Below are 27,953 nucleotides of genomic sequence, written 5' to 3' on the forward strand. Positions count from 1 at the left end.
ACGTGCGTAGTTGGACGCTTGTGCTCAATGATTACAGACGCTTGTCACCAGCGTCGAAGACGCTTGCGACGCGTGCCCAGCAAGTCGAGGGGAGGGGCTTCTCTGTCAAGAATGAGCATCAATGATCACTCAAAAGTTAAAGTCGTACAGGGAGAGCCTCCAGGAACGCCAGCAATATAAATAGGACTGATTGTGGGGCGAGATCCCTGTACGCTTGCAAAGGACGACCTGGTGAACGATGCAAAGTGCCGAGCAGCTGTCACGTACATCGACATTGTGAACTAATAAATGCTTAGAGTGCCTATCCGTTCAAACAGTTAAAGGCATATAAATCAATGGAAGCCTTTAATCAGCTGTGTTGTGAATGGGTATGTGATGTGTAAAGTACTTATTTGCACTTATTTGCTGCAAATATAACTAGATCGTATCAGTGTCCGTAACCGTAATCTACTTTGCCAAAAAAAATGGCGTCACACGGAAACTACCAATAGTCATCTTAAAGATATAAATCCTTGTTTTAATCAGAAATAAAAAGAGTTAAAGTGATCAAAAATAGTGGAAAAGATGGTGAAAAAGGATTTTAAAAACCACAGAAATTGGTTAAAAGTTGCAAATTAGAGTAGGCAAAAACGGAGAGAAAAAGTGGAAAAAAGGGTTGAAAACGTCAATATTGGCTTAAAAGTGGCAGAAATTGGGAGGATAGGGGGTTGGGGTAGTTTAAAAAGTAGGAACAAATAGTTTAAACTGAGCGTGACAAATTGTGAATGTGGTTAAAATGGCAAAAATAATCATGAAATATTGTTAAAAGTGACAATAATGGGTCAAAATATGTGACATTAGGTGAAAAAGTGGTGGACAGGGTTTAAAAGTGCTGAAAATGTTTTGAAAGTGTAAAAAATGTGCAGAAAAGGAATTGAAATTTGATAGAGAAGTATCAGAAATGGGAGTAATGTACCAAAAATGCATTAAAATGAGCAAAAATATGGCAAGAAAAAGTGATGAAAATAGGTTAAAATATGGTAAGTTTGGTGTAGATGCAGAAAAAGGGTTAAAAAAAAAAAAAAAAAAATAGCAAAAATTGTTCAAAAAAATATTCTTAGTTTCTTGAAGGCATCTGACCAAGGTTGAGAAACACTGGTCTACAGGAATCCACATCCCAGAATGCAATTCACCAAACTTTTCCAACAATGTCAATAAGACAGTGTTTACAGTGGAGATCAAAACAAACAAACCTACATTTGTTTGTGAGTAAATGATCTTTGATTTACTGATCTATCTATGTGATCGTCTGCAGAATTTCCTCCTTGGGATCATACAGGAATATTCTGATTCTAATTTTTCTCTCGTTTCATGTTTTTTTAAGTCATTTTGTCTTTTTTTTTGCCTTTTTGTTTATTTTTATTCTTATTTTGTGGGTTTTTTATCCTTTACTGTATTTTTCTTTCATTTTGTGTGATTTTGGCATAAACCTGTGCTCTTACTTTGGGGGCCACATGTGGGTCCCTGGGCCACCAGTTGCCCTTGTCTGATCTTCCAGTACGTTTGTGAACCACTGCTACATAACATCAATTCATTGATTATCCACATAATACACATTTACAGTTTGAGTCATTTTTGTGATTGGACATTGGGCAGATTGTTGTGGAGCAACAGGTGAGCAGCACTCAGCAGCACTGAGCAGCACTGAGCAGCACTGAGCAGCACTCATCATCCGGGCCGGGGGGGGGTTTCTGCTCAGGACAATCTGAGGAAGTGGAGGTGTTTTTATTCCTTTTATGGACTCAGTGCTGTAACAGTCTGGGCCTCTTGTGTCTATACGCTGTGATGTGATGTCAGCCATCAAGAATTCTGCTGTGAGACTGGTTAATAAGTGACAGGAACTGAAAGGAGCGACTGAGACACACACACACACACACACACACACACACACACACACACACACACACACACACACACACACACACACACACAGAGCCTGGTTGGTCCTTTGTCCTGCAGTAAACTGTTTTATCACATCGGGGCCACAATAAAGTGATTTTATCTCATCTAAGGGTCACATGATCAACATTCATGTCAGCATTTAGAAAAATGACAAATCTAAACATAAATACAGGAAAAGAACAGAGGTTTTGTGTGATTTTGTCATTGTTTTGTGAGTTTTCAAACATTGTGGGGATTTTCTGGAGTAAATATTACATATTTTTGTGGTTGTTTTGTGTATTTTGGTTTTTCTTTAGTTTAATATGTTGTCATTTTATGTTTTGGGAGAAAATTTGAGTATTATTGTTGTTCTTATGTCTAATTTTGTTGTCATTTTGTGGTTTTGGAGTCATTTGAATTTTAGGTTTGACTTTTTAGTTTTGTTCTTGTTTTGTCTATATTGATGTTTTTTAATTGTGTGATTTTGTTTTTCTTTTGTGCATGTTGTTGTCATTTTGTTTTTTTAGAAAAAAAAAATTATATTTTTGATATTGCCTTGTGAGATTTTGGAGAAATGTTTTGAATGTGTACATTTTATTTGTTTGTGTGCATTTTTCATATTTTGATGTCAAATAAAAAGCAGTGGTCTCCAACTTGTGGTACTGAACCTGATATTGGGCCATTTGAGGGTTAATGCTGGGCTGGAGGAAGGTTTGAAGCTGTTTTCCACCAGTGAACTGAAATATAGCTCCACCCACTCTCTCAGAATATAGAAACAGATCTGCTGTACACCCTATGTGGTGGACATGTCAGCTCCTCTAAATAGTCACAAAGTCAGTGTGTGTTTGGGTCTGGAACATGTTCAGTAAACTACTTAGCATATGTCTCAGCTCCCTGTAATGTGATCAGCTTAGAGCTATGAACATAGACTGTTCACATCACTAATGATTAATCACAGATACGTCTTTCTTCTGATTTATTGGGATAAAAAACACATTTTCTTTATGCGACTTTGGACCCCAACTTTAGGTTGTTTCATTATTCGTGGATATTGAAAATCATTTAAATGAGACCATTTTAGTTCGGCTCTGTGTCTTATCATCATTTGTTTATTAGTTTTTCACTAATAAGGTTAAAAACACAATAACAATTGCATCAGAAAATGTATGTATTTTTGAAAACATCTCTGAAAGCAAAAAATCTCTGTCTGTGTGTGTGTGTGTGTGTGTGTGTGTGTGTGTGTGTGTGTGTGTGTGTGTGTGTGTGTGTGTGTGTGTGTGTGTGTGTGTGATTGTGTGTGTGTGTGTGTGTGTGTGTGTGTGTGTGTGTGTGTGTGTGTGTGTGTGTGTGTGTGTGTGTGTGTGAGCGTGTGTGTGTGCGTGTGTGTGTGTGTGTGTGTGTGTGTGTGTCTCTTCCTCAAATATCTCTGTGGATCAGGATCAGACTGACCTGAAACTTTCAACATGGCTGCTGCTTGGGTCAAGGGTGTGCAACGTCAGGTTTGTTTGGACTGCAATGTAATTGTAAATAAATTATTTCATAAAATCGTCCACTGAAGTGGAACCATCACAGTCACATGTCCACCAGTTCCAATCGCTGGAGAGCCCACCCCCACGCCCCTCCCTTTTTTAACACTGGAACATTGAAATATTGGAATATTAGAACATTGGGACACTAAACGAGTTTGTTCTGGTCTGAGGAGATCCAGATCTACGAGGACAACAAACTGGAATGGGAATAGATGGGGTTCAGTTCCCTACAGTGTTCTAGCTAAAAGCCAAACTTAATGAAAACACAATATTTATCACTTTACACATTTCACAACAAACCTAAATGTCCCTGACGTCCCACCTTCAAACACGTCATTTAACTATCAATGAAACAACTACTAAACCTCACACTTTATTACAGTAATACATACTTCCTACGGGCACTGACCTAGTAATGTTAATTATGAACAAATATCTCATGTTCTATATTTCCTCTTTGAGACCAAAGTGTGTGGGTGATTTGTTGAAATGACATGAAATAACATTATTCTGAATGTTGATAATGTGATACAGTCACATGTTTGTGGTCTTGCTGTGATAAAAGTTGCCTATCTCTGATCTAATAACCAAATCTCAGCTGAGTGTGTGTGTATTCCATACCTACCACAGACATCAGTGACTCACCTTGATGACATCATCGTGGTGAGGTCATTGTCCTGCTGGACGGGGCTGGGATTAGACTGGGACAGACTGGGATTGTTGTGTTGATTAAACTTGAGCAGTGGAGTCAGCAGATTAGGAGGCGTGTCATGCTGATGATGATGATGATGTCATGATGCTGAGCCCTGCACATGACCTGCACTGGCTGCCAGCTTTCATCACACTTTGTTCAAATGATCATAATGCTAATCAGTGCTAATGCTCAACGTGCTGTAGTGGATGTAATGATGATTTGTGTAACACATGTTGTTCTAAACCAGATACACACTGTGCTGTGGTGCTGATAATCTGATGTCCCCGTTACACATGAGAGTAACAGCGCTGATGGAAGCATGAGTTCAGATTACAGACGCGTTACGCTGAGAGCAGGGGGCGTGGCCAGGAAAATCCATCCTGTTTTTGCACATTCCCAGAATTCCAAGCGTCACACTTTGTCATTTTCCCGACAGGAACCCAGTGTTGAAGGTGGAAATGCCCTCAGACTAATACATGATAGACATTGTTTGGATTTAAAGAAACACATCTACACACGTCTAGCTCCACTCTAACAGTCTTAATCACACGTGTCAAACTCAAGGCCCGGGGGCCAAATCCGGCCCCTTAGAAAATCAAATTCAGCCCTCTCAAAAAAGTTTATTCCACCTTTTCTGTACATGTTGTTGAAGAAAATATATATAGAAAAAACATTGTAAATTACCAACTAATTCAGCTGTAAATATCCTTCAAATACCAAAATGCATTTAAAATCCACAATATTTGCAGAGCTCGGTTTTCTAATGACAGCTTCACTAATAGTGTGTGTGTGTGTGTGTGTGTGTGTGTGTGTGTGTGTGTGTGTGTGTGTGTGTGTGTGTGTGTGTGTGTGTGTGTGTGTGTGTGTGTGTGTGTGTGTGTGTGTGTGTGTGTGTGTGTGTGTGTGTGCGTGCAGCAGGGGGACAGGGGAGACAACAGGGCTGATCACTTCCTTTATTATAAACAGCCATTTTCACGGTATAAATGATCAACTTACTGAGTTATAAAGGATGAGTTCACTCAGAATGTATTGGTTTATTCAAGATTAAATGCTTTAATTTTGCCCTGGTACATTTAGAAAGCCTCCTGCTATGAAGGCAGATATGTTTGTAAAATGTACAGCTCGTAGAATATGATGTGAGTGTGTGTATAAAAAATCCACACACATCTTAAATAAATGTAATGTCAAAAATGATAGGAAAAAGAAAAAATTATAGACTGATTTCTATGAGCATGAATCAGTTTTGCTACAAACGTCTCACAAAATGTGTTGCAAAACTCACGCAGCTCAGATTCACACGAGAAAAGTAGTTTGAACATCTGTAGCAGTAGATTGGATAAGTTATAACCAGAGAGTTGTGGTTGTAAACGATCATTTACACAAGCAGTTAAAAAACATGAATAAATGTTGAATTACAAGTTTGTAGATTTAATTTTATGTATAAATATCAGTCGATATTTTTTTCCAATCAATGGTGACATTACTTTTATTTCACTTGTGTGTGGATTTCTTATACACATTTTGCAACATATCTACCTTCATACCTGCTGCTAGTCTCAGTGTGTGTGTGTGTGTGTGTTGAGTGTAACCAGGAAGTGCTAACACACACCCTGCTGTTGAACTGGTTTTCAGGCAGTGACACTGACTCACAGACAGTGAAATGGCGCAGAGACAGACAGAAACCCTCTCCTGCTCCGTGTGTCTGGAGCTGCTGAAGGTATGTGACACGTGTGTTTATAGTGTGTGTGTGTGTGTGTGTGTGTGTGTGCGTGTGTGTGTGTGTGTGTGTGTGTGTGTGTGTGTGTGTGTGTGTGTGTGTGTGTGTGTGTGTGTGTGTGTGTGTGTGTGTGTGTGTGTAAATCAGGCTGTGTTTGAATATTCCCTCCTATCTCCTTTCCTGTCCACTTTTCCTAAACCCCATTGATGACATCACAGGGTTAAGGAAAGGTGTTAGGAGATTTACTAAAGTAGTTAGGGAAAGGCCATCACGTTGTTTTGACAATCAGACACACTTCCACTAGGTGATGTAATAATCTGACACTGAGGTTTAATCTAACACTGTCCTCTGAGCCTCTAACCACTGATATAATCTCAAATATCACAAGGTTTGAATGTAAATCAAAGTAAAAGAGGTTACCAGGCTACGAGGAACTAAAGTGAAACTAAAAGAACGTCACATTGAGAATGTTTGTTCACACTCACCTTCTACTCACTAATCAACATTAATCCAAGATAAATGAGTAGGATTTTATGAAATAGTTACATTTATACAAGACATAGTCCTACATAACGTTGTAGACATACACATGTACAACCACACAAAGCATTCTTAGGTGAATGAAATATGTTGAATAAAAATAATGAGGTTAATTTTCCCAAACTAGTCTGTTTTCTTTAGTTTTAGCTTCTGAAAAGTCTCTTTCAGAGCGCTCCTAATAACAGGCTATTTTGGGGCATTTATTCATATGCAACAGTGGGCGTGAACACACGCTGCTCAGCACTGCTTCAGCGTGTGTGTTTATCACAGCAGCAGTAAATCATTAACAGTCTTCCTTCTCCTCCTCTGACCACAGAAATAGTTCATTTAAGACGATAGTTCATTGTTTTGTCTGACCGCTGCATCGCATTGGGTCACAAACACGTCAGATCATCACATAAATGTGATACAAGGTGGTGTAACAGCTACTAAAATTGAAACTGATTGTGAGCGCTCTACAGTTTATCTTCATACTGGATTATCTATAAACTGAACATAAATATATTAACTGTAATATTAACCTGCCTTCACTATGTTTGTTTTACCAGTGAGGTAGTTTGAGAGGGAGGAGAAAACTCCAACTCGCCCGTTTGGAGCTGACTTTTTACAAAATGTGTAATAACAATGGAGGGAGGAAACAGAACGTTTTCCACTTTGACCCTCTGAATAAATATTAATAATAATTTATTTAACGTCATCTACACACTAATTAAGCCTCTTTACCATCAGTGTGAGGTGGACACGTTTTACAAGATCATTTTGATCAAAAGCAGCTGTATTTGGAGCAGCAGAAGTAACACTGGTCTCTAGGCAGCCCCCTAGTGGAGGGGTGGTGCTTTCCACATGTGGATCAGGACCTTTGTGTGTGTGAATCTGAGAAAAACTGTTGTGTTTGTCTCAAAAATAAATGCTAATGCTGACTGATCCACAAACGCACTTTACATAATTCACAAGCACAATTAAAGATTTACACATGATAATTCATGATAAATACACATAATTTATAAAACATGTGTAAATTGTGAATATATTTGTGAATATTTTTAAGACAAATCTCTCCCCGTATGAAGGAGCCGGTGACCGTTCCCTGTGGACACAGCTACTGCAGGACTTGTATCAGCAGCTTCTGGGATGGAGAGAAGGAGAAGGACGTGTACAGCTGTCCTCAGTGCAGACAGACGTTCACACCGAGGCCTGTCCTGATGAAGAACACCGTGCTGGTAGAGTTAGTGGACCAGTTAAAGGAGAGCAGACTCCAAGAAGCTGCTGGAGGTCCCAGCTTTGCTGCAGCTGAAGACGTGGCCTGTGATTTCTGCACAAGGAGGAAAGTAAAAGCCTTCAAGTCCTGTTTGAACTGTGTGGCTTCTTACTGTGAGGAACATCTTCAGCCTCATTATCAATCTGCTGCATTCAAGAGGCACAGACTAGTGGATCCCTCCAACAAACTCCAGGAGAACATCTGCTCTCGACACGATGAGGTGATGAAGATGTTCTGCCGCACTGATCAGCAGTGTATCTGTTTTCTCTGCTCCATGGAGGAACATAAAGGCCACAACATTGTTTCAGCTGCAGCAGAACACACTGAGAGGCAGAGAGAGCTGCAGGAGAGTCGAGCTGACATCTACAAGAACATCCAGGACAGAGAGAAAGAGCTGCAGTTGCTTGAGGAGCAGCTGAAGAGCATCCAGCTCTCTGCTGATCACACGGTGCAGCACAGCCAGCAGATCATCACTGAGCTGATCCGTGTCCTCCACAGAAGAAGCTCTGAGTTGGAGAAGGAGGTCCGATCCAAGCAACAGACTGAAGTGAACGCGGTGCGAGCGCTTCAGGAGAAGCTGGAGCAGGAGATCAGTGAGCTGAAGAAGAGAGACGCTGAGCTGCAGCAGATCTCCACCACTGAGGACCACATCCAGTTTGTCCTCAGCTACAGCTCCCTGTCAGCGCTCAGTGTGTCCACACACTCCTCCATCACACACACACATCCTCACAGCTGCTTCCAGGAGCTCACAGAGCATCTCCACACCATCCTGATGGAGGACTGGACCAAAGTCTGTGGGACTGTGGAGAGAGTGAAGGTTCTACAGCTGCCAGAGCCCACGAGCAGAGCTGGATTCTTACAGTATTCACAGAAAATCACTCTGGATCCAAACACAGCTCACAGATTCCTCAGATTATCAAAAGGAAACAGAAAAGTAACATTCATGTTAGACAATCCTGATCATCATCATCCAGACAGATTCACTGGGTGGTGTCCTCAGGTCCTGAGCAGAGAGAGTCTGACTGGACGTTGTTACTGGGAGGTAGAGGTGGAGGTGAGAGGGGTATGGGTTAGTGTAGGGGTCGCATACAAGAGCATCAGTAGGAACTGTGTGTTTGGATCTAATGACAAATCATGGATGTTACAGTGTTCTCATAACAATTACACATTTATCCACAACAACATCTACACTAAGGTCTCAGGTCCTGTTTCCTCCAGGATTGGAGTGTACGTGGATCACACAGCAGCTACTCTGAGCTTCTACAGCGTTGGTGACACCATGACTCTGCTCCACAGAGTGAACACCACCTTCACTGAGCCGCTCCACGCTGGACTTCGTTTTCCTAATTGTTTAGTATCTACAGGAGCAAATGCTGAGTTGTGTGAACTGTAACAGACCAGGTTTGTTTCTTCTTGCAGTTAAAGCAGGTTTGTTTCTGTAGAAGATGTGGTGAAGTCAAAGTGAAAGTGGAATCTAAAACATTCTATAAACCATGAAGACGCAGCACTGCTTCACTTCCTGCTTCACTTCCTGCTTCCTTCCTACCAGGGTTGGAGTCAATTCACCTACAATTACATCTTCAATTACCCATTTTCAATTATAATTCAATTACGATTACAGTGACCGGCATTTTTTTCCAATTATAATTTTTTTTTATTCTCAGAAAGTTCAATTACAATTAATCACAATTACTGAGTCTGAAATAAATAACCCCATAAAAGTTAACCTTCCTCTTGTGTTAGCTTTCTGTTAGCATCTCTAATGCTAACAGGTCCTAAATCAGCTGTAAAATACACTAAAAACTAATATCTATCATTTAATTTATTTCCATTCTATTGATTACATTGTTAGGCTTCATAATCAATAAAAATATAGATTTTAATTATTTTGGTGTGGGTTTCTGAGCCTTTTCTTTTTTTTTTTTAAAGACTTAAAACACACACAAAGCAGCAGAACACACACACATACACACACTTAATTGTTTAGTGCATTTCATACACATGGCAATTCAATGTCCTTTACATGATTTAAGGTGTAACAGAATACATTAAACAGAGTTTAAAAACCACCAAAAAAATTAAGCAGTTTAAAATCTTATTACAAATATATATAAATATATTTTCATTATTAATAACAACATTTTATTGAAATTATAATGATTTTGATCTTACAGAATAGAATAAAATCTTTATTGTTATTGCAACAGGTTCAATGACATTTTAAAGTGTCGTCCAGTGCCAACACAATTATACAAATATAATAAATGATCAATAATAATGATCTAATCATAATTTATCCTTAATAATTTGTTTCTGGTGAGAATTTATAATAACTATGTGTCAAAATTAGCTTCTTTTTTTAATGATCTGTAAATAATTGTCATTGTAATCCTGCATATGTTTCATATGTTTGTGTTTTTTTTTTTATTTGACATTATTATATAGTTCTTGTTCTTTGTAAACTAGTGAAATTGTTGATAAAGTGAGTAAAAATATCATTATTTCAATCTTTCTCTCATTGCGCTAATTTTACTCGTCCCTCCTGATATATTTACTCCACATTTATGTCATTTTTTTGCTTTCTTCATTGTTTGTTGGTTTTAACTTGGAGTCATAAATAATGTTAATGTTGTCTGAGGTGCACGAGCAGCAAAATAAATGGAGGTCTGAGTTAGTCATCATGTTCAGCAATGATGGGCAACTTTTATCACAAAAATATGAATGTCTGATTGGAGTCAAATGATCAACATTTATGTCAGTATTTAGAATAATGAACAATGTGAGCATTGATACATGAAAGATCAAAGGGTTTGTGTGTTTTTGTTTGTATTTTAGGAGTTCTTCTGGGTGTCATTTTATTGTTTTGTGTATTATGAGTCATTTTTAGGGACGTAAGAAAATACTCAACCAACGACTCCATTGGATCCTGATTTAAAAAATAAATAATTCAAATCAAAGATTTAATTTGAATACATAGAGATCATATTTTGGAGAAAAAAAAAAAATTAGTTAAAATATAGATTATTATTATTTTCATTTAAATTGTCAAGAATTGTTTAAACTAATATATCTTTCACCCTCCCCGCTGTCTCTGGCCAGAAAACAGCACTTGCAACTTTCCCTGCCTCCGACCCGGTGAAAGTCTTGCAGCTCTGTTCTCGTTCTCGTGACAACACGTACTGCTTTACAACAGTTACACACTAAAGGTGAAATCACACCAAAAGCGACTTTAGCGACTGCAGTCGCTTCAATCGCCTGTGATGAGTCGCTTGAACACTGCGCTCCTGTGTGTGTGTGTGTGTGTGTGTGTGTGTGTGTGTGTGTGTGTGTGTGTGTGTGTGTGTGTGTAGACTCTTTATTGTGAAGCAGATGATTAAGTGTCGTCTTATTTCTCTAAATTTACCTCAGTCAGAGGAAGCTGCTGCACAATGATAACAGACAGACAATGGGCTTCAATGGGCGTAAACACACACACACACACACACACACACACACTGCTCATAGGCCTGGGGTTCTGTCTGGACCTTCCCAGGTTTTTTTTTTAATTTATTTATTTATTTATTTATTTATTTATTATTTTATCATTATCATCTTTATTGACCATGTATGTTTAACACACAAGGATTTTAACTTTGGTGGACTGTGTTCTCACTGAACAATGTGAACATTAAATAATAACAATCAACTAAAAATATAAACAGTAAATTAAAGACTAGTGTGTACAAGACTAAATAGGATAACATAATAAGATTATAATAGGAATAATAATGTAGTGGTGAGTAGTGCAAAAGGATGATGAAGTAAACATGAGATCATTTATTTTTCAGTATTTACAATGAAGTGTGTGCTTAGATGAACATTTAAATTAAATAATATACGTATATGATTTATATTTATTCACAGTGACAGTTTAGTTCCAGGGTTATTTCATAGCAACAGGTCTGAAGAAACTGTTCTTATGACAGCTTGTTGTGGCGTACAGTGATCTGTAACGTCTGCCGGAGGGGAGGAGTTTAAACAGATTGTGTTCATGGTGTGAGGGGTCTGCAGTGATGTTACCTGACCCTAGATGGGGGGCAGTTCAACACTGATGATCTTTTCTGCAGTCCTGGTTATCTGTTGCAGTCTGTGTCTGTCTAGTTTGGTTACAGATCCAAACCAGACAGTGATGGAGGTGCACAGAACAGACTGAATAAAATATGAAACAATCTGCAGCAGCATTTCTGCACATTGTTCTTTGGTTTCTAGGAATTAAACTAAATTCAGTGGCACAAAATTTTGCAATATAAAAAAAAAAACGTCAATACGAAAAGCAAAAATCAAAGTAAAAAAGTGTTAAAGGACCGCAGCAGCTTCAATAACATTTGACCCTCGTGCTTCCCGTAGCAGGGTAGCATAGGCTGCTTTGTTTACAACATGGCGGACATCGCGGATGGTCTGTAGACTAATGGAGGGTGTCGATGCCCAATACTTTCACGGACCGGATCCTTTCAGATCCTTCTAATGCATGCGTGAAACGCGTCTTCATCTGGTCCGCCTATTTTACAGCAGTGTGTACTATTTAAAAGGTTGAAACCCTGCTATTTAAAATGAATTGGAAAAGTATGTTTTGTGTGAATTCTGATTTATTTTGTTTGTTTATCTTGTTTTCTGTTGGGTTTTTGATTGTTAAAGATGGGTATTATGTTATCTGTTTTTTTTATTTTTAAATTAACAATAAAAACATCACAAAACAGTCACATATTTAAATGTGTACAGTTAAAATATATAACAAACGTTGTATGGTTGGTTTATATTCAAATATCACGTGCCAGCAGCTCTGTCGTAAGTGACGTAAAAAACGTAAAAGTTCTGAAAGGATCCAGTTTGTGAAAGTATTGGGCACTGACAGAAGGTTTTCACAGCGTGTCAACACCGCGTCATCAAACCGGAAGTCGCCATATTGGAGGTACTCAGCAGGTAAACAAAGCAGATCCCAAACGTCGAACAAAAGAAAATGGTTATTGTCGTGTTTTTGGCTGTACCAATCCGTCAGACCGTAAAAACATTTGGAGTTTTATAGACTGGCAAAAGTTAGAACAAATCATGGAGAACAAAGTTAAAAATTACCAGAGAAAATGAGACGCAAAACAAAACATTTTATATACAGTGTAAATTTGGTTTTCATTTTTTATTTGTGAAGCTAAACACTCCCTTGTTACACATTTGTTTCTCTTCACTTCATTTTAGTCATTTTTTATATCATATCGTGAGTATTTCGTATCATGAGCCCTATATCAGCAATTCTCAACTGGTGGGTCGGGACCCAAAAGTGGGTCGCGGACTTGTACTGGGTGGGTCACGGACAGCTGGTCAAAAATAAATAAATAAATAAATACTAATACATATTTCTCATGTTGGACTTGTCTTTTATTTTGAAAGAAACTTTTCGTTTGACAGGCATGCTGTGAAATGCGTGTTACACAGGACAAAATATAGATTTATGTTATAAAAAAAGATTTCCTATTTTTGAAAAAAAATGATTTGGTTGAATTCTAAAAAAAATAAACCTGGATCACCTCTATTGGTTTTTATTCCTAAACTGATGAAGTGCAGTTTGTCATCACTCTGTGTTTAAACTGCATGAGGTGAGTGTGGCTTTATTTTGGTCAGTGCTGTGTAGAGTTCCTCAGGGTTTAGTGGAGGATTGGCCTCAGGTGAGCTTTTCACTGATATCAGACTGTGTTCATGGCTTTGTGTAAATACATACAATAATAAGTCATATCTTTGTTTCAAATCACTTAAAGGAGAACGATGCGTGATGTATTTCCTGAGTTTAAACCTACATCAGCAACAAAAAGCAACATGTCCCACAGATATGAATACATAGACCACATGTGTCAAACTCAAGGCCCGGGTGCAAAATTCGACCCTTTGGAGCATCCATTTCGGCCCCCAAGAAAAGGTAAAAATGAATCATTGTGTAAATTAGGGGTTCTCAACTGGTCTTACCCTGGGACCCACATTTTGCAATGGTCATTAAATTGCGACCCACTTTTTTTTTTTTACAATTCAACCAACACACATGTAATTTTTAAAAAAAACAGAAATCTATATATTTTCTCGTGCAACATACATTTCACAGCATGTTTGTCAAAATAAAAGTTTCTTTCAAAATAAAAGACAAGTCCAATGGGAGAGATATTAAGTATTTATTTATTTTTTGACCAGCTGTCCGTGACCCACCCAGTACAGGTTCACGATCCACTTTTGAGTAACAAAAACACAGGAACTTGTTTTTCATGAAAAGGACCCTGTGCAGCCCCTTATAATTAGGGGACAAAATGTAGAGGTAGTAGACCAGTTTAAATATTTAGGTACATATATTGATTGTAATCTAAATTTCAGTGAAAACACAGACTATATTTTTAAAACTTGTATCCAACGTCTCCATCTACTGCGCAAGCTCAACTCCTTTAGAGTGAGCAAGCACATTATGGAAACAGTTTATAAGAACCCGATAGAGGGCATTTTAACTTTTAATATGGCAATGTGGTATGGGAACCTAAACATAAAAGGAAGAAGCAAGCTGCAGAGAATAGTAATCCTTGCCTCAAAAATCATAGGACAAAACAGAAACAAGTAAGTTGTATGTACGAGGAAGTGCTGAGGAAAAAAGCTGTCAAAATAGCAAACGACCCGTCCCATCCACTCAATAGGGAGTTTGAACTTCTCCCCTCGGGTAGACGTTACAAAGTGCCAAAGGGCAAATCGTAATATTTTTAAAAATTCCTTTATCCCTAAAGCAATTGGGATACTGACCACCATGTCCTGTTGATGTGTTGTATACTGCCACTGCTGTCCTGCTTCTTGCCATGAAGATGTCTGTGTGTAAGTGTTGTTGTTGTTGCTGTTGCTGTTGTTGTTGTTGTTGTTGTTGTTGTTGTTGTTGTTGTTGTTGTTGTTGTTGTTGTTGTTATGTTGTTCTGCTTGTTGTTTTTATATGAGACCAAAGATAAATCTCCACACTGCGGACAATAAATTAACTAACTAACTAACTAACTAACTAACTAACTAACTAACTAACTAACTAACTAACTAACTAACTAACTAACTAACTAACTAACTAACTAACTAACTAACTAACTAACTAACTAACTAACTCACCAGTTGAGAATCATTGGTGTAAATGAAACTCAACAATATTTGCAGGGGCTCACAGATAACCTGGTGTTTATGTCACATGATTGCAGTCATTTTTAATGTAAAACTGTGGGAAAAAACATTAATTTTATTTTTTTTAAATTTTCCTCAAATTATTGTGGAACATTTTCCTTAATTAAATAATAATTGGTCAAAAAATCAAGGAAATTTCAAGTGAAAATCCTGTTGGGACTGATACTGATATCTGTCGCTTATATCTGGGATATGGTCTGTTTACATATTTAGTATTTTATGTATACCTAGAAGTGTCAACTAGGGCACAATAATCTTGACATTTCATTCCCTGTATAAAATCTATGGCCTCCTTGAGATCAAACTGCTCCGTATTTGGCCCCTGAACTAAAATGAGTTTGACAGCCCTGACGTAGACTGTATATAAGCATGAAGACAAATATGAGAAACACTCAGGGCTTACGTTGTTTTTGACATTTGAACATAAAAGTAGAGAGATTTTGATTTTTTTTAAAAATATTGTAAAACTTTCTTTCACATTAAATAACAATTGATGTTGTAATCAAATTATTACAATTATAACAACTTGAAATCAATCATGCATTTTTTATTATCAAAGTAGTTGAATACCCACAATACAGAATATGTGTAATATATATTTAAATGATTCATACACTTGTAGTGAAAAGCTGCAGCCAATAGCAGCTCAATGGCGCCCTCGTGCGTCAGCAGCTCGTGCATCAAACTGAACTGAAATAATAATAATAATAATAAGAAGAATAAGAATTATTATTATTATTATTATTATTATTATTATTATTATTATTATAACAATAATAATAATTCTGCTTATTGACACTAGATGACGCTGTGATGCAGTAAAACAAAAAAGAACAGAATAGAGCAAAATCAGCACAAAACGTTTACATTAACATTAAATTAACTTCCCTGAAACGTGACATGTTTTTATTATATAATTACTCACATTAATTGTCAGTCTCTTGTTTTCTGTGTTTTTATTTGCGGTGACACGTTTTGCACTTTAAATAGAAAGAAAATGTGTCATTTATGTTATAATAAATGTTGTTCTTCATATTCACTTGAGTTGAAAAGCGTATTTAGGACTGTATTTGTTAAAGGACGGCTACATTTTATTTTGTAAGGTCGGTAGTTGTTAAATGACGGCTACATTTTATTTTGTAAGGTCGGTAGTTGTTAAACTACAACAGAAGGAGAGATACATTTTATTTTGTATGGTCAGTATTTGTTAAAGGACGGCTACATTTTATTTTGTAACGTCGGTAGTTGTTAAATGACGGCTACATTTTATTTTGTAAGGTCGGTAGTTGTTAAAGGACGGCTACATTTTATTTTGTAAGGTCGGTAGTTGTTAAACTACAACAGAAGGAGAGATACATTTTATTTTGTATGGTCAGTAGTTGTTAAAGGACGGCTACATTTTATTTTGTAAGGTCGGTCGTTGTTAAATGACGGCTACATTTTATTTTGTAAGGTCTGTCTTTGTTTAACAACTACAGTAGGATTGCTACATTTTATTTTGTAATTATAGTGGTTGTTAAACAACTACAGTAGGAGTGCTACATTTTATTTTGTAATGCTGGTAGTTGTTAAACAACTACAGTAGGATGGCTGTGTTTTATTTTGTAAGACCGGAAGTCGTTGTTGTGTTTTCTTGGTGCAGCTTTACGCAGCTCTGCCGTTCCTGTGTTCAGACTGAAGGCTCCGTGCTGTCACTAGCATAGATATTATATTATATTATATTATATTATATATATTTATTATGTATGTGTATGGTCACTAGTCTGTAGTGAATGTTTTAGTAACTGAAGGATTAACGTTTCCACACGGCTTCGTTTCTCCTGGACTAGAATCAACAATAAGAGGTGAGTTCAGTTCAGGACGGTAAGTTTAAAGTTATCTGTGTTGTCTGTGGATCCATGATGATGTTTACTGACAGACACTGACTGACAGACACTGACTGACAGATACAGACACTTATCTCTAAGGAAGCCTGTGGGCTAATCACACCTTATAAGTCAGTGCTACTTTATCACCGCTACATTTACAGCCTTTCACTGATAAAACACATATAAATATGTTTATAACGTAAATAAAGGTCTGTTTGTAGACTGACAAATACCGACAGCTTAAACTGATTTAATAAATACAGATCAGAAAAGTATAATACCGTGGCTAGTTAGTTAGTAGCTTTATTATTATTATTATTATTATTATTATTATTATTATTATTCAATATAATGGTATTAGAAAAATAATATTGTTTTTATATTCTATTATTACTTTTTAATTTCAGTGGGGGCTTCATCACAAAGAAAAAAATATTAAATGTATTTCAATTATTATTATTATTATTATTATTATTATATTAATAATAATAATCACTACAATTTTATTAGAAATAAAATTTCTAATAAAACAATCAAATTAATTTACATCATTATTACATTTTATTTTAAAGTGAGCTTCAACACAAACTAATTTCTAAAAAAAAATTTTTACATGTTTTTATTTTACAATGAATAAATTATTTGCTTACAAAAACGCAAATTTCTCTAAAAAAACAGACAGATGAACAAAAATACAGTAAAATATAGAAAACACACACAATTAATCATAATTGACTCATAACACAGAAAAACAATATATATATATATATATATATATAATGAATGACTCCAAAAACACACAAAAATACACAGTAAATAACTGTGAAATAAATAAATAGACAACAAAGACACAAAAATAACATTAAAATATACAAAATGAACACTAAAAAATATGGATACACTGAAATGAAAATTGTTGGCTGAAAATGAAAACCATTTTTGGCCGGGTTGTTTTGGTGCAAAAAAGTTTTTCGCCCGAAAACCGAAAATTTACTTTTGGGCCATTTTCAGCCGAAAATGTTTTGGCGCGTCACTACAAAAAGAAAAAAAACAATGACTCAAACCACAAAGTGACAAAATAATTATACAGAATGACTCCAAAAAACACACAAAACAACAACACAAATGACAGCAAAATATACAGAACAGAAAATGAAATTACACAAAGCCTTGTTGTGTCCTGTGTTAATGCTCATATTAGTTCTAAATGCTGACATGTAAGTGTTGATCATGTGATCCTCAGATCAGAACATCACACTTTTGTCACTCTGCCATCAAGGCTGCAACAGCGGATCGATAAAATTGCTAAAAGTCGACTATTAAAAGCTTTGTCAACGAATTTCATTATCGATTCGTTGCCTTGTGCGATTTATGTCACTGATCGTGATGCAGAGCGTTTGATTCACCTGCAGAGATATGTGTGCGCGCACGAGTGTTTGTGTGTGTGTGCGCACAACAAGTGTTTGTGTTTGCGCAGTGTTTGTGTGTGTGCACTCACGAGTGTTTGTGTGTGTGCTCACCATGAGTGTTTGTGTGTGCGCAGAGTGTTTGTGTGCACGCAGAGTGTTTGTGTGTGCGGACCACGAGTGTTTGTGTGTGTGCTCACCATGAGTGTTTGTGTGCGTGCAGAGTGTTTTTGTGTGCAGACCACAAGTGTTTGTGTACGCGGACCACGAGTGCTTGTGTGCGTGCTCACCATGAGTGTTTGTGTGTGCGCAGAGTGTTTGTGTGCACGCAGAGTGTTTGTGTGTGCGGACCACGAGTGTTTGTGTGTGTGCTCACCATGAGTGTTTGTGTGCGTGCAGAGTGTTTTTGTGTGCAGACCACGAGTGTTTGTGTGCGCGCAGAGTGTTTGTGTGTGCGGACCACGAGTGTTTGTGTGTGTGCAGACCACGAGTGTTTGTGTGCGTGCAGTGTTTGTGTGTGCAGAGTGTTTGTGTGTGCGGACCACAAGTGTTTGTGTGTGCGGACCACGAGTGTTTTTGTGTGTGCTCACCACGAGTGTTTGTGTGTGCGGACCACAAGTGTTTTTGTGTGTGCTCACCACGAGTGTTTGTGTGTGCAGACCACAAGTGTTCGTGTGTGCGCTCCCCACGAGTGATTGTGTGCGCGGAGAGTGTTTGTGTGCGAACCATGAGTGTTTGTGTGCACGCAGAGTGTTTGTATGCGCGCGCAGGAGTGTTAGTGTGTGCGCACACAAGTGTCACTGTGTGTGCGCGCCAGTGTTTGTGTATGACTTGTGCGCGAGAGACACTTTTATTTCAGTTTAATTAGCTTAAGCTGGGTTTAAACGTGCTTTTAAGATAAAATGTGTTTAAAAAAAAAAAAATCTGATTCATTGATTAATCGATTACTTTATTGACCGATTAATCGATTATGAAAATAATTGTTAGTTGCAGCTCTATCTGCCATGATAAACGTTACCCATCTCTGCACTAAACTAATTTTTAGGTGTTGAATGTCTTACTATTTCCTCCCTGTGCTTTATATACACTCAGTGTAATGGATGACTCATCTACTCTAAATGTCTGAGTCATGTTTCACTGTTAACCACAGTGTTTACTAAAGTCTGTACCAGTCCCCGTTCTTTGCATTCTTTCCTCTGTTCTTTTCCTCCTGCTATGTTTTCTTACTTATGGAGGTTTTTTCCTTGTTTGTCTTTGTTCAATTATTGTCAGAACTCAGAATGTTTATGGACTCATTTTCTATTTCATCGTCTTGCCCTGTTTAGATGTCTTTAAAGTAGGGATGTAACGATTCACTCAACTCCCAATACGATTCACGATATTGGGTTCACGGTATAATTCTCTCACGATTTATTTTACAAAATGGGACTGTAGACAAATATTTCTTTATTTTTTGGGGGTAAAAAACTAGAAAATACTGTACTATTTTCCTTTTATTTTTCATTGTCAAAAGAATCCATTGATAAACTATTCAAAACAATGCAATTTAACTAAAAATAAATCTTGAATGAAATAAATAAAGGAATAATACAAATGAAGAAGAAGCCCTTTAATTTAAATTCTGGTTTTATAGTAAACAATGCAAAACTGCATACTAGTTGTTTTTCTTTTTAAAAGTGCAACTGAAAATGTATTTTGTGTCTTAACAATTGGACTTTAAAAAAAAAAGTCATTGTACTGTATTTACGTCAGATATTTGTTTGGACAGCAGAGGGCGCTGGTTACCCAGTGGTCAGTTGCATGCAGATATTCTTGCAGTGAAGAAGAGATGCTATGCTAGCAGACAGAGCTAATAGAAAAATGGGACTTTTACAGATATTCACGTAATATTACAGATATTCTTTCGGTGCTAAAGGGGTAAGGAATCATTTTTGAACATGTTTAAGAGTAGAAGGCGATTCCGCCCGCTGTCTACGCTTCTGGACAAGAGAATGGTAAATAGATAGCGCCCTCTTCTGTTTAAAAAGAAGTATTGTGATTCAAATTTCAGAGTATCGATATGAACCGTGATACCTATGAATCGATTTTTAACTGCCTTACGATTAATCGTTACATCCCTACTTTAAAGACTATTAAACGTTCTTAAATCATACCAAAAATGCTAAATTGGGTTAAATGGAGTCGACTAAGTTAACTAAGTCAAATCTGAATTTAAATCTAAATGTTAAATATTAAATACAAATCTAAATGTTAAACCTAAATGTAAATTTTAAATATTAAATCTAAATTTAAATGTTAAACATTAAATCTAAATGTAAATGTTAAATCTAAATGTTTATTTAAATCTAAATGTTTATTTAAATCTAAATGTTTATTTAAATCTAAATGTTAAACCAAATCTAAATGTTAAACCAAATCTAAATGTTAAACCAAATCTAAATGTTAAATATTAAATATAAATGTTAAATATAAATCTAAACCTAAATGTTAAATTTGCATGTTAAATGTTAAATATTAAATCTAAATCTAAATTTAAATGTTAAATATTAAATCTAAATCTAAATCTAAATTTAAATGTTAAATATTAAATTTAAATGTTAAATCTAAATTTAAATGTCAAATCTAAATGTTGAACCGAAATCTAAATGTTAAATGTAAATCAGACAATGGAGTTAAAAGTGAAAAGTGTCCCTGCAGCCCTCACTGAGTGTTTAAGGTCCAGTATGTTGATAAAGTCACAAAGTTTGGGTGTTAAGAGAACAATTAAATGATTTTGTAGAATATTTGACATGAGATTGTTTAACTACAGCACTATGTTCTTCCACTTCCTTTGCAGAGTTGTTGACCCATTTCCTCGTCAGTATGTGCTTCTCTTATCGTTCAAAATCATACCAAACATGCTAAATAGGGTGAATGGAGAAGACTTTTATTCATTTAAATGTATGTGCTTGAGATGAAGGAGGATGAAGGTTGCAGCGCGCTGAAATCAATATTGATATTACGTTGTGAGAAATCCGACATGTCCGTTTGCTACACTCGTAGACACTCAGTCTCCTTTTTTTTTTATCTTTTTCAGGGAATAATAGTGTTTAAATGTGTGATATTATCCCAAAACATGCATGTGAGGTATTTGGGGTCTGATTTTAAATAAAAATAGTTTTAATATAAAAAGTAAATTATGCTTAAAAAAGCTTAGGCACAAAGGCAGAACTTTGTAACACAGTATTGTATAAAACTACTACACTGAGCTTTAGATGTGAATATGTGCTCCTGTGCTGTCTTTTGGGCTAAATGTGAAAAGATGTTGCATCACATGCTTTAAGTTGGTCATTTAATCAGTTTACATCCTCCACTCCCGATAAACATCTTATTTTCTGCTTTTCTACACATGATTCTCTCTGAGCTTGTATCAGCTGTGCAGCTTTCGGTAGAGTTTGTTGTTAACCTGCTTGTCTCTATTCAACACTCTGCAGACGCCCCACGCAGCTTCTGTCTTTGTTTTATGGGGTGCCGAATGTAAAAACTTGGTCACCGTTTCATAGCGACATATTTTGAACATTTACCTCACTTTACTCACATTTAGCATTTTTTTTGTTTTATTTGAGACATGAATTCATGTAAAACAGCATGTTCTATATCATTGTTAAAAATGTGTACACAAAAAATAAATTGAAATGTAAATGTTAAATCTAAATGTAAAAGTTAAATCTAAATGTAAAAGTTAAATCTTCCTCAAATATCTCTGTGGATCAGGATCAGACTGACCTAAAACTTTCAACATGGCTGCTGCTTGGGTCAAGGGTGTGCAATGTCAGATTTGTTTGGACTGCAATGTAATTGTAAATAAATTATTTCATAAAATCGTCCACTGAAGTGGAACCATCACAGTCACATGCGCACCAGTTCCAATCGCTGGAGAGCCCACCCCCCACGCCCCTCCCTTTTTTTAACATTGGAACATTGAAATATTGGAATATTAGAACATTGGGACACTAAACGAGTTTGTTCTGGTCTGAGGAGATCCAGATCTACGAGGACAACAAACTGGAATGGGAATAGATGGGGTTCAACTCCCTACAGTGTTCTTGCTAAAAGCCAAACTTAATGAAAACACAATATTTATCACTTTACACATTTCACAACAAACCTAAATGTCCCTGACGTCCCACCTTCAAACACGTCATTTAACCATCCATGAAACAACTACTAAACCTCACACTTTATTACAGTAATACATACTTCCTACGGGCACTGACCTAGTAATGTTAATTATGAACAAATATCTCATGTTCTATATTTCCTCTTTGAGACCAAAGTGAGTGGGTGATTTGTTGAAATGACATGGAATAACATTATTCTGAATGTTGATAATGTGATACAGTCACATGTTTGTGGTCTTGCTGTGATAAAAGTTGCCTATCTCTGATCTAATAACCAAATCTCAGCTGAGTGTGTGTGTCTTTCATACCTACCACAGACATCAGTGACTCACCTTGATGACATCATCGTGGTGAGGTCATTGTCCTGCTGGACGGGGCTGGGATTAGACTGGGACAGACTGGGATTGTTGTGTTGATTAAACTTGAGCAGTGAAGTCAGCAGATTAGGAGGCGTGTCATGCTGATGATGATGATGTCATGATGCTGAGCCCTGCACATGACCTGCACTGGCTGCCAGCTTTCATCACACTTTGTTCAAATGATCATAATGCTAATCAGTGCTAATGCTCAACGTGCTGTAGTGGATGTAATGATGATTTGTGTAACACATGTTGTTCTAAACCAGATACACACTGTGCTGTGGTGCTGATAATCTGATGTCCCCGTTACACATGAGAGTAACAGCGCTGATGGAAGCATGAGTTCAGATTACAGACGCGTTACGCTGAGAGCAGGGGGCGTGGCCAGGAAAATCCATCCTGTTTTTGTACATTCCCAGAATTCCAAGCGTCACACTTTGTCATTTTCCCGACAGGAACCCAGTGTTGAAGGTGGAAATGCCCTCAGACTAACTCATGATAGACATTGTTTGGATTTAAAGAAACACATCTACACACGTCTAGCTCCACTCTAACAGTCTTAATCATATGTGTCAAACTCAAGGCCCGGGGGCCAAATCCGGCCCTTTAGAACATCAAATTCAGCCCTCTCAAAAAAGTTTATTCCATCTTTTCTGTACATGTTGTTGAAGAAAATATATAGAGAAAAAACATTGTAAATTACCAACTAATTCAGCTGTAAATATCCTTCAAATACCAAAATGCATTTAAAATCCACAATATTTGCAGAGCTCGGTTTTCTAATGACAGCTTCACTAATAGTGTACGTGTGTGTGTGCGTGCGCGTGCGTGTGCGCGTGTACGTCAGAATGTATAGGTTTATTCAAGATTAAATGCTTTAATTTTGCCCTGGTACGTTTAGAAAGCCTCCTGCTATGAAGGCAGATATGTTTGTAAAATGTACAGCTCGTAGAATATGATGTGAGCGTGTGTATAAAAAATCCACACACATGTTAAATAAATGTAATGTCAAAAATGATAGGAAAAAGAAAAAATTATAGACTGATTTCTATGAGCATGAATCAGTTTTGCTACAAACGTCTCACAAAATGTGTTGCAAAACTCAAGCAGCTCAGATTAACACGAGAAAAGTAGTTTGTACATCTGTAGCAGTAGATTGGATAAGTTATAACCAGAGAGTTGTGGTTGTAAACGATCATTTACACAAGCAGTTAAAAAACATGAATAAATGTTGAATTACAAGTTTGTAGATTTAATTTTATGTATAAATATCAGTCGATATTTTTTTCCTATCAATGGTGACATTACATTTATTTCACTTGTGTGTGGATTTCTTATACACATTTTGCAACAGTTCTACCTTCATACCTGCTGCTAGTCTCAGTGTGTGTGTGTGTGTGTGTGTGTGTGTTGGGTGTAACCAGGAAGTGCTAACACACACCCTGCTGTTGAACTGGTTTTCAGGCAGTGACACTGACTCACAGACAGTGAAATGGCGCAGAGACAGACAGAAACCCTCTCCTGCTCCGTGTGTCTGGAGCTGCTGAAGGTATGTGACACGTGTTTTTATAGTGTGTGTGTGTGTGTGTGTGTGTGTGTGTGTGTGTGTGTGTGTGTGTGTGTGTGTGTGTGTGTAAATCAGGCTGTGTCTGAATATTCCCTCCTATCTCCTTTCCTGTCCACTTTTCCTAAACCCCATTGATGACATCACAGGGTTAAGGAAAGGTGTTAGGAGATTTACTAAAGTAGTTAGGGAAAGGCCATCACGTTGTTTTGACAATCAGACACACTTCCACTAGGTGATGTAATAATCTGACACTGAGGTTTAATCTAACACTGTCCTCTGAGCCTCTAACCACTGATATAATCTAAAATATCACAAGGTTTGAATGTAAATCAAAGTAAAAGAGGTTACCAGGCTACGAGGAACTAAAGTGAAACTAAAAGAACGTCACATTGAGAATGTTTGTTCACACTCACCTTCTACTCACTAATCAACATTAATCCAAAATAAATGAGTAGGATTTTATGAATTAGTTACATTTATACAAGACATAGTCCTACATAACATTGTAGACATACACATGTACAACCACACAAAGCATTCTTAGGTGAATGAAATATGTTGAATAAAAATAATGAGGTTTATTTTCCCAAACTAGTCTGTTTTCTTTAGTTTTAGCTTCTGAAAAGTCACTTTCAGAGCGCTCCTAATAACAGGCTATTTCGGGGCGTTTATTCATATGCAACAGTGGGCGTGAACACACGCTGCTCAGCACTGCTTCAGCGTGTGTGTTTATCACAGCAGTAGTAAATCATTAACAGTCTTCCTTCTCCTCCTCTGACCACAGAAGTAGTTCATTTAAGACGATAGTTCATTGTTTTGTCTGACCGCTGCATCGCATTGGGTCACAAACACGTCAGATCATCACAAAAAGGTGATACAAGGTGGTGTAACAGCTACTAAAAGTGAAACTGATAGTGAGCGCTCTACAGTTTATCTATATAATGAATTATCGATATACTGAACATAAATATATTAACTGTAATATTAACCTGCCTTCACTATGTTTGTTTTACCAGTGAGGTAGTTTGAGAGGGACGAGAAAACTCCAACTCGCCCGTTTGGAGCTGACTTTTTACAAAATGTAGAATAACAATGGAGGGAGGAAACAGAACGTTTTCCACTTTGACCCTCTGAATAAATAATAATAATAATTTATTTAACGTCATCTACACACTAATTAAGCCTCTTTACCATCAGTGTGAGGTGGACACGTTTTACAAGATCATTTTGATCAAAAGCAGCTGTGTTTGGAGCAGCAGAAGTAACACTGGTCTCTAGGCAGCCCCCTAGTGGAGGGGTGGTGCTTTCCACATGTGGATCAGGACCTTTGTGTGTGTGAATCTGAGAAAAACTGTTGTGTTTGTCTCAAAAATAAATGCTAATGCTGACTGATCCACAAACGCACTTTACATAATTCACAAACACAATTAAAGATTTACACATGATAATTCATGATAAATACACACAAATTATAAAACACGTGTAAATTGTGAATATATTTGTGAATATTTTTAAGACAAATCTCTCCCCGTATGAAGGAGCCGGTGACCGTTCCCTGTGGACACAGCTACTGCAGGACGTGTATCAGCAGCTTCTGGGATGGAGAGAAGGAGAAGGACGTGTACAGCTGTCCTCAGTGCAGACAGACGTTCACACCGAGGCCTGTCCTGATGAAGAACACCGTGCTGGTAGAGTTAGTGGACCAGTTAAAGGAGAGCAGACTCCAAGAAGCTGCTGGAGGTCCCAGCTTTGCTGCAGCTGAAGACGTGGCCTGTGATTCCTGCACAAAGAGGAAACTGAAAGCCTTCAAGTCCTGTTTGAACTGTGTGGCTTCTTACTGTGAGGAACATCTTCAGCCTCATTATCAATCTGCTGCATTCAAGAGGCACAGACTAGTGGATCCCTCCAACAAACTCCAGGAGAACATCTGCTCTCGACACGATGAGGTGATGAAGATGTTCTGCCGCACTGATCAGCAGTGTATCTGTTTTCTCTGCTCCATGGAGGAACATAAAGGCCACTACATTGTTTCAGCTGCAGCAGAACACACTGAGAGGCAGAGAGAGCTGCAGGAGAGTCGAGCTGACATCTACAAGAACATCCAGGACAGAGGGAAAGAGCTGCAGTTGCTTGAGGAGCAGCTGAAGAGCATCCAGCTCTCTGCTGATCACACGGTGCAGCACAGCCAGCAGATCATCACTGAGCTGATCCGTGTCCTCCACAGAAGAAGCTCTGAGTTGGAGAAGGAGGTCCGATCCAAGCAGCAGACTGAAGTGAGCGTGGTGCGAGCGCTTCAGAAGAAGATGGAGCAGGAGATCAGTGAGCTGAAGAAGAGAGACGCTGAGCTGCAGCAGATCTCCACCACTGAGGACCACATCCAGTTTGTCCTCAGCTACAGCTCCCTGTCAGCGCTCAGTGTGTCCACACACTCCTCCATCACACACACACATCCTCACAGCTGCTTCCAGGAGCTCACAGAGCATCTCCACACCATCCTGATGGAGGACTGGACCAAAGTCTGTGGGACTGTGGAGAGAGTGAAGGTTCTACAGCTGCCAGAGCCCATGAGCAGAGATGGATTCTTACAGTATTCACAGAAAATCACTCTGGATCCAAACACAGCTCACAGACGCCTCAGATTATCAGAAGGAAACAGAAAAGTAACATTAATGTTCAACAATCCTGATCATCATCATCCAGACAGATTCACTGAGTGTCCTCAGGTCCTGAGCAGAGAGAGTCTGACTGGACGTTGTTACTGGGAGGTGGAGGTGGAGGTGAGAGGGGGATGGGTTAGTGTAGGGGTCGCATACAAGAGCATCAGTAGGAACTGTGTGTTTGGATCTGATGACAAATCATGGATGTTACAGTGTGATCATAACAATTACACATTTATCCATAACAACATCTACACTAATGTATCAGGTCCTGTTTCCTCCAGGATTGGAGTGTACGTGGATCACACAGCAGCTACTCTGAGCTTCTACAGCGTTGGTGACACCATGACTCTGCTCCACAGAGTGAACACCACCTTCACTGAGCCGCTCCACGCTGGACTTCGTTTTCCTATTTGTTTAGTATCTACAGGAGCAAATGCTGAGTTGTGTGAACTGTAACAGATCTTACAGAATAGAATAAAATCTTTATTGTTATTGCAACAGGTTCAAGTTTTTAAAGTGTCGTCCAGTGCCAACACAATTATACAAATATAATAAATGATCAATAATAATGATCTAATCACAATTTATCCTTAATAATTTGTTTCTGGTGAGAATTTATAATAACTGCATGTGTCAAAATTAGCTTCTTTTTTTAATGATCTGTAAATAATTGTCATTGTAATCCTGCATATGTTTCATATGTTTGTGACTAAAGTGGTTTTTTTTTTCATTTGACATTATTATATAGTTCTTGTTCTTTGTAAACTAGTGAAATTGTTGATAAAGTGAGTAAAAATATCATTATTTCAATCTTTCTCTCATTGCTCTAATTTTACTCGTCCCTCCTGATATTTTTACTCCACATTTATTTCATTTTTTTGCTTTCTTCATTGTTTGTTTGTTGGTTTTAACTTGGAGTCATAAATAATGTTAATGTTGTCTGAGGTGCACGAGCAGCAAAATAAATGGAGGTCTGAGTTAGTCATCATGTTCAGCAATGATGGGCAACTTTTATCACAAAAATATGAACGTCTGATTGGAGTCAAATGATCAACATTTA

At 37.5% G+C, this 27,953-nt stretch overlaps 1 protein-coding gene across 4 annotated transcripts; it reads left to right on the plus strand.

Moving 5' to 3' along the window:
* The first annotated feature begins 5,028 nt into the window (after positions 1-5,028).
* Positions 5,029-27,391, plus strand: LOC114471215 (tripartite motif-containing protein 16-like). 4 transcript variants are annotated; one of them, XR_003674952.1, is made up of 4 exons: positions 5,560-5,860; positions 7,471-8,712; positions 24,131-24,215; positions 25,772-25,904. XR_003674952.1 is itself a non-coding variant. In XM_028459867.1 (3 exons), exons 2-3 carry the CDS (start codon positions 24,159-24,161, stop codon positions 27,347-27,349), a joined length of 1,635 nt encoding a protein of 544 aa, XP_028315668.1. In that variant the 5' UTR covers positions 5,029-5,175; positions 23,523-24,158; the 3' UTR covers positions 27,350-27,391. The 4 variants fall into 4 exon arrangements, 3 of the variants coding, with proteins under 3 accessions (XP_028315668.1, XP_028315676.1, XP_028315684.1); XM_028459867.1 differs by lacking the exons at positions 5,560-5,860; positions 7,471-8,712 and adding an exon at positions 5,029-5,175 and having other exon boundaries at positions 23,523-24,215; positions 25,772-27,391; XM_028459875.1 differs by lacking the exon at positions 7,471-8,712 and having other exon boundaries at positions 5,556-5,860; positions 25,772-27,391.
* The last annotated feature ends 562 nt before the right edge of the window (positions 27,392-27,953 follow it).

This window comes from Gouania willdenowi, chromosome 1 (assembly GCF_900634775.1).
Source record: "Gouania willdenowi chromosome 1, fGouWil2.1, whole genome shotgun sequence".
NCBI classification, from domain to species: domain Eukaryota; kingdom Metazoa; phylum Chordata; class Actinopteri; order Blenniiformes; family Gobiesocidae; genus Gouania; species Gouania willdenowi.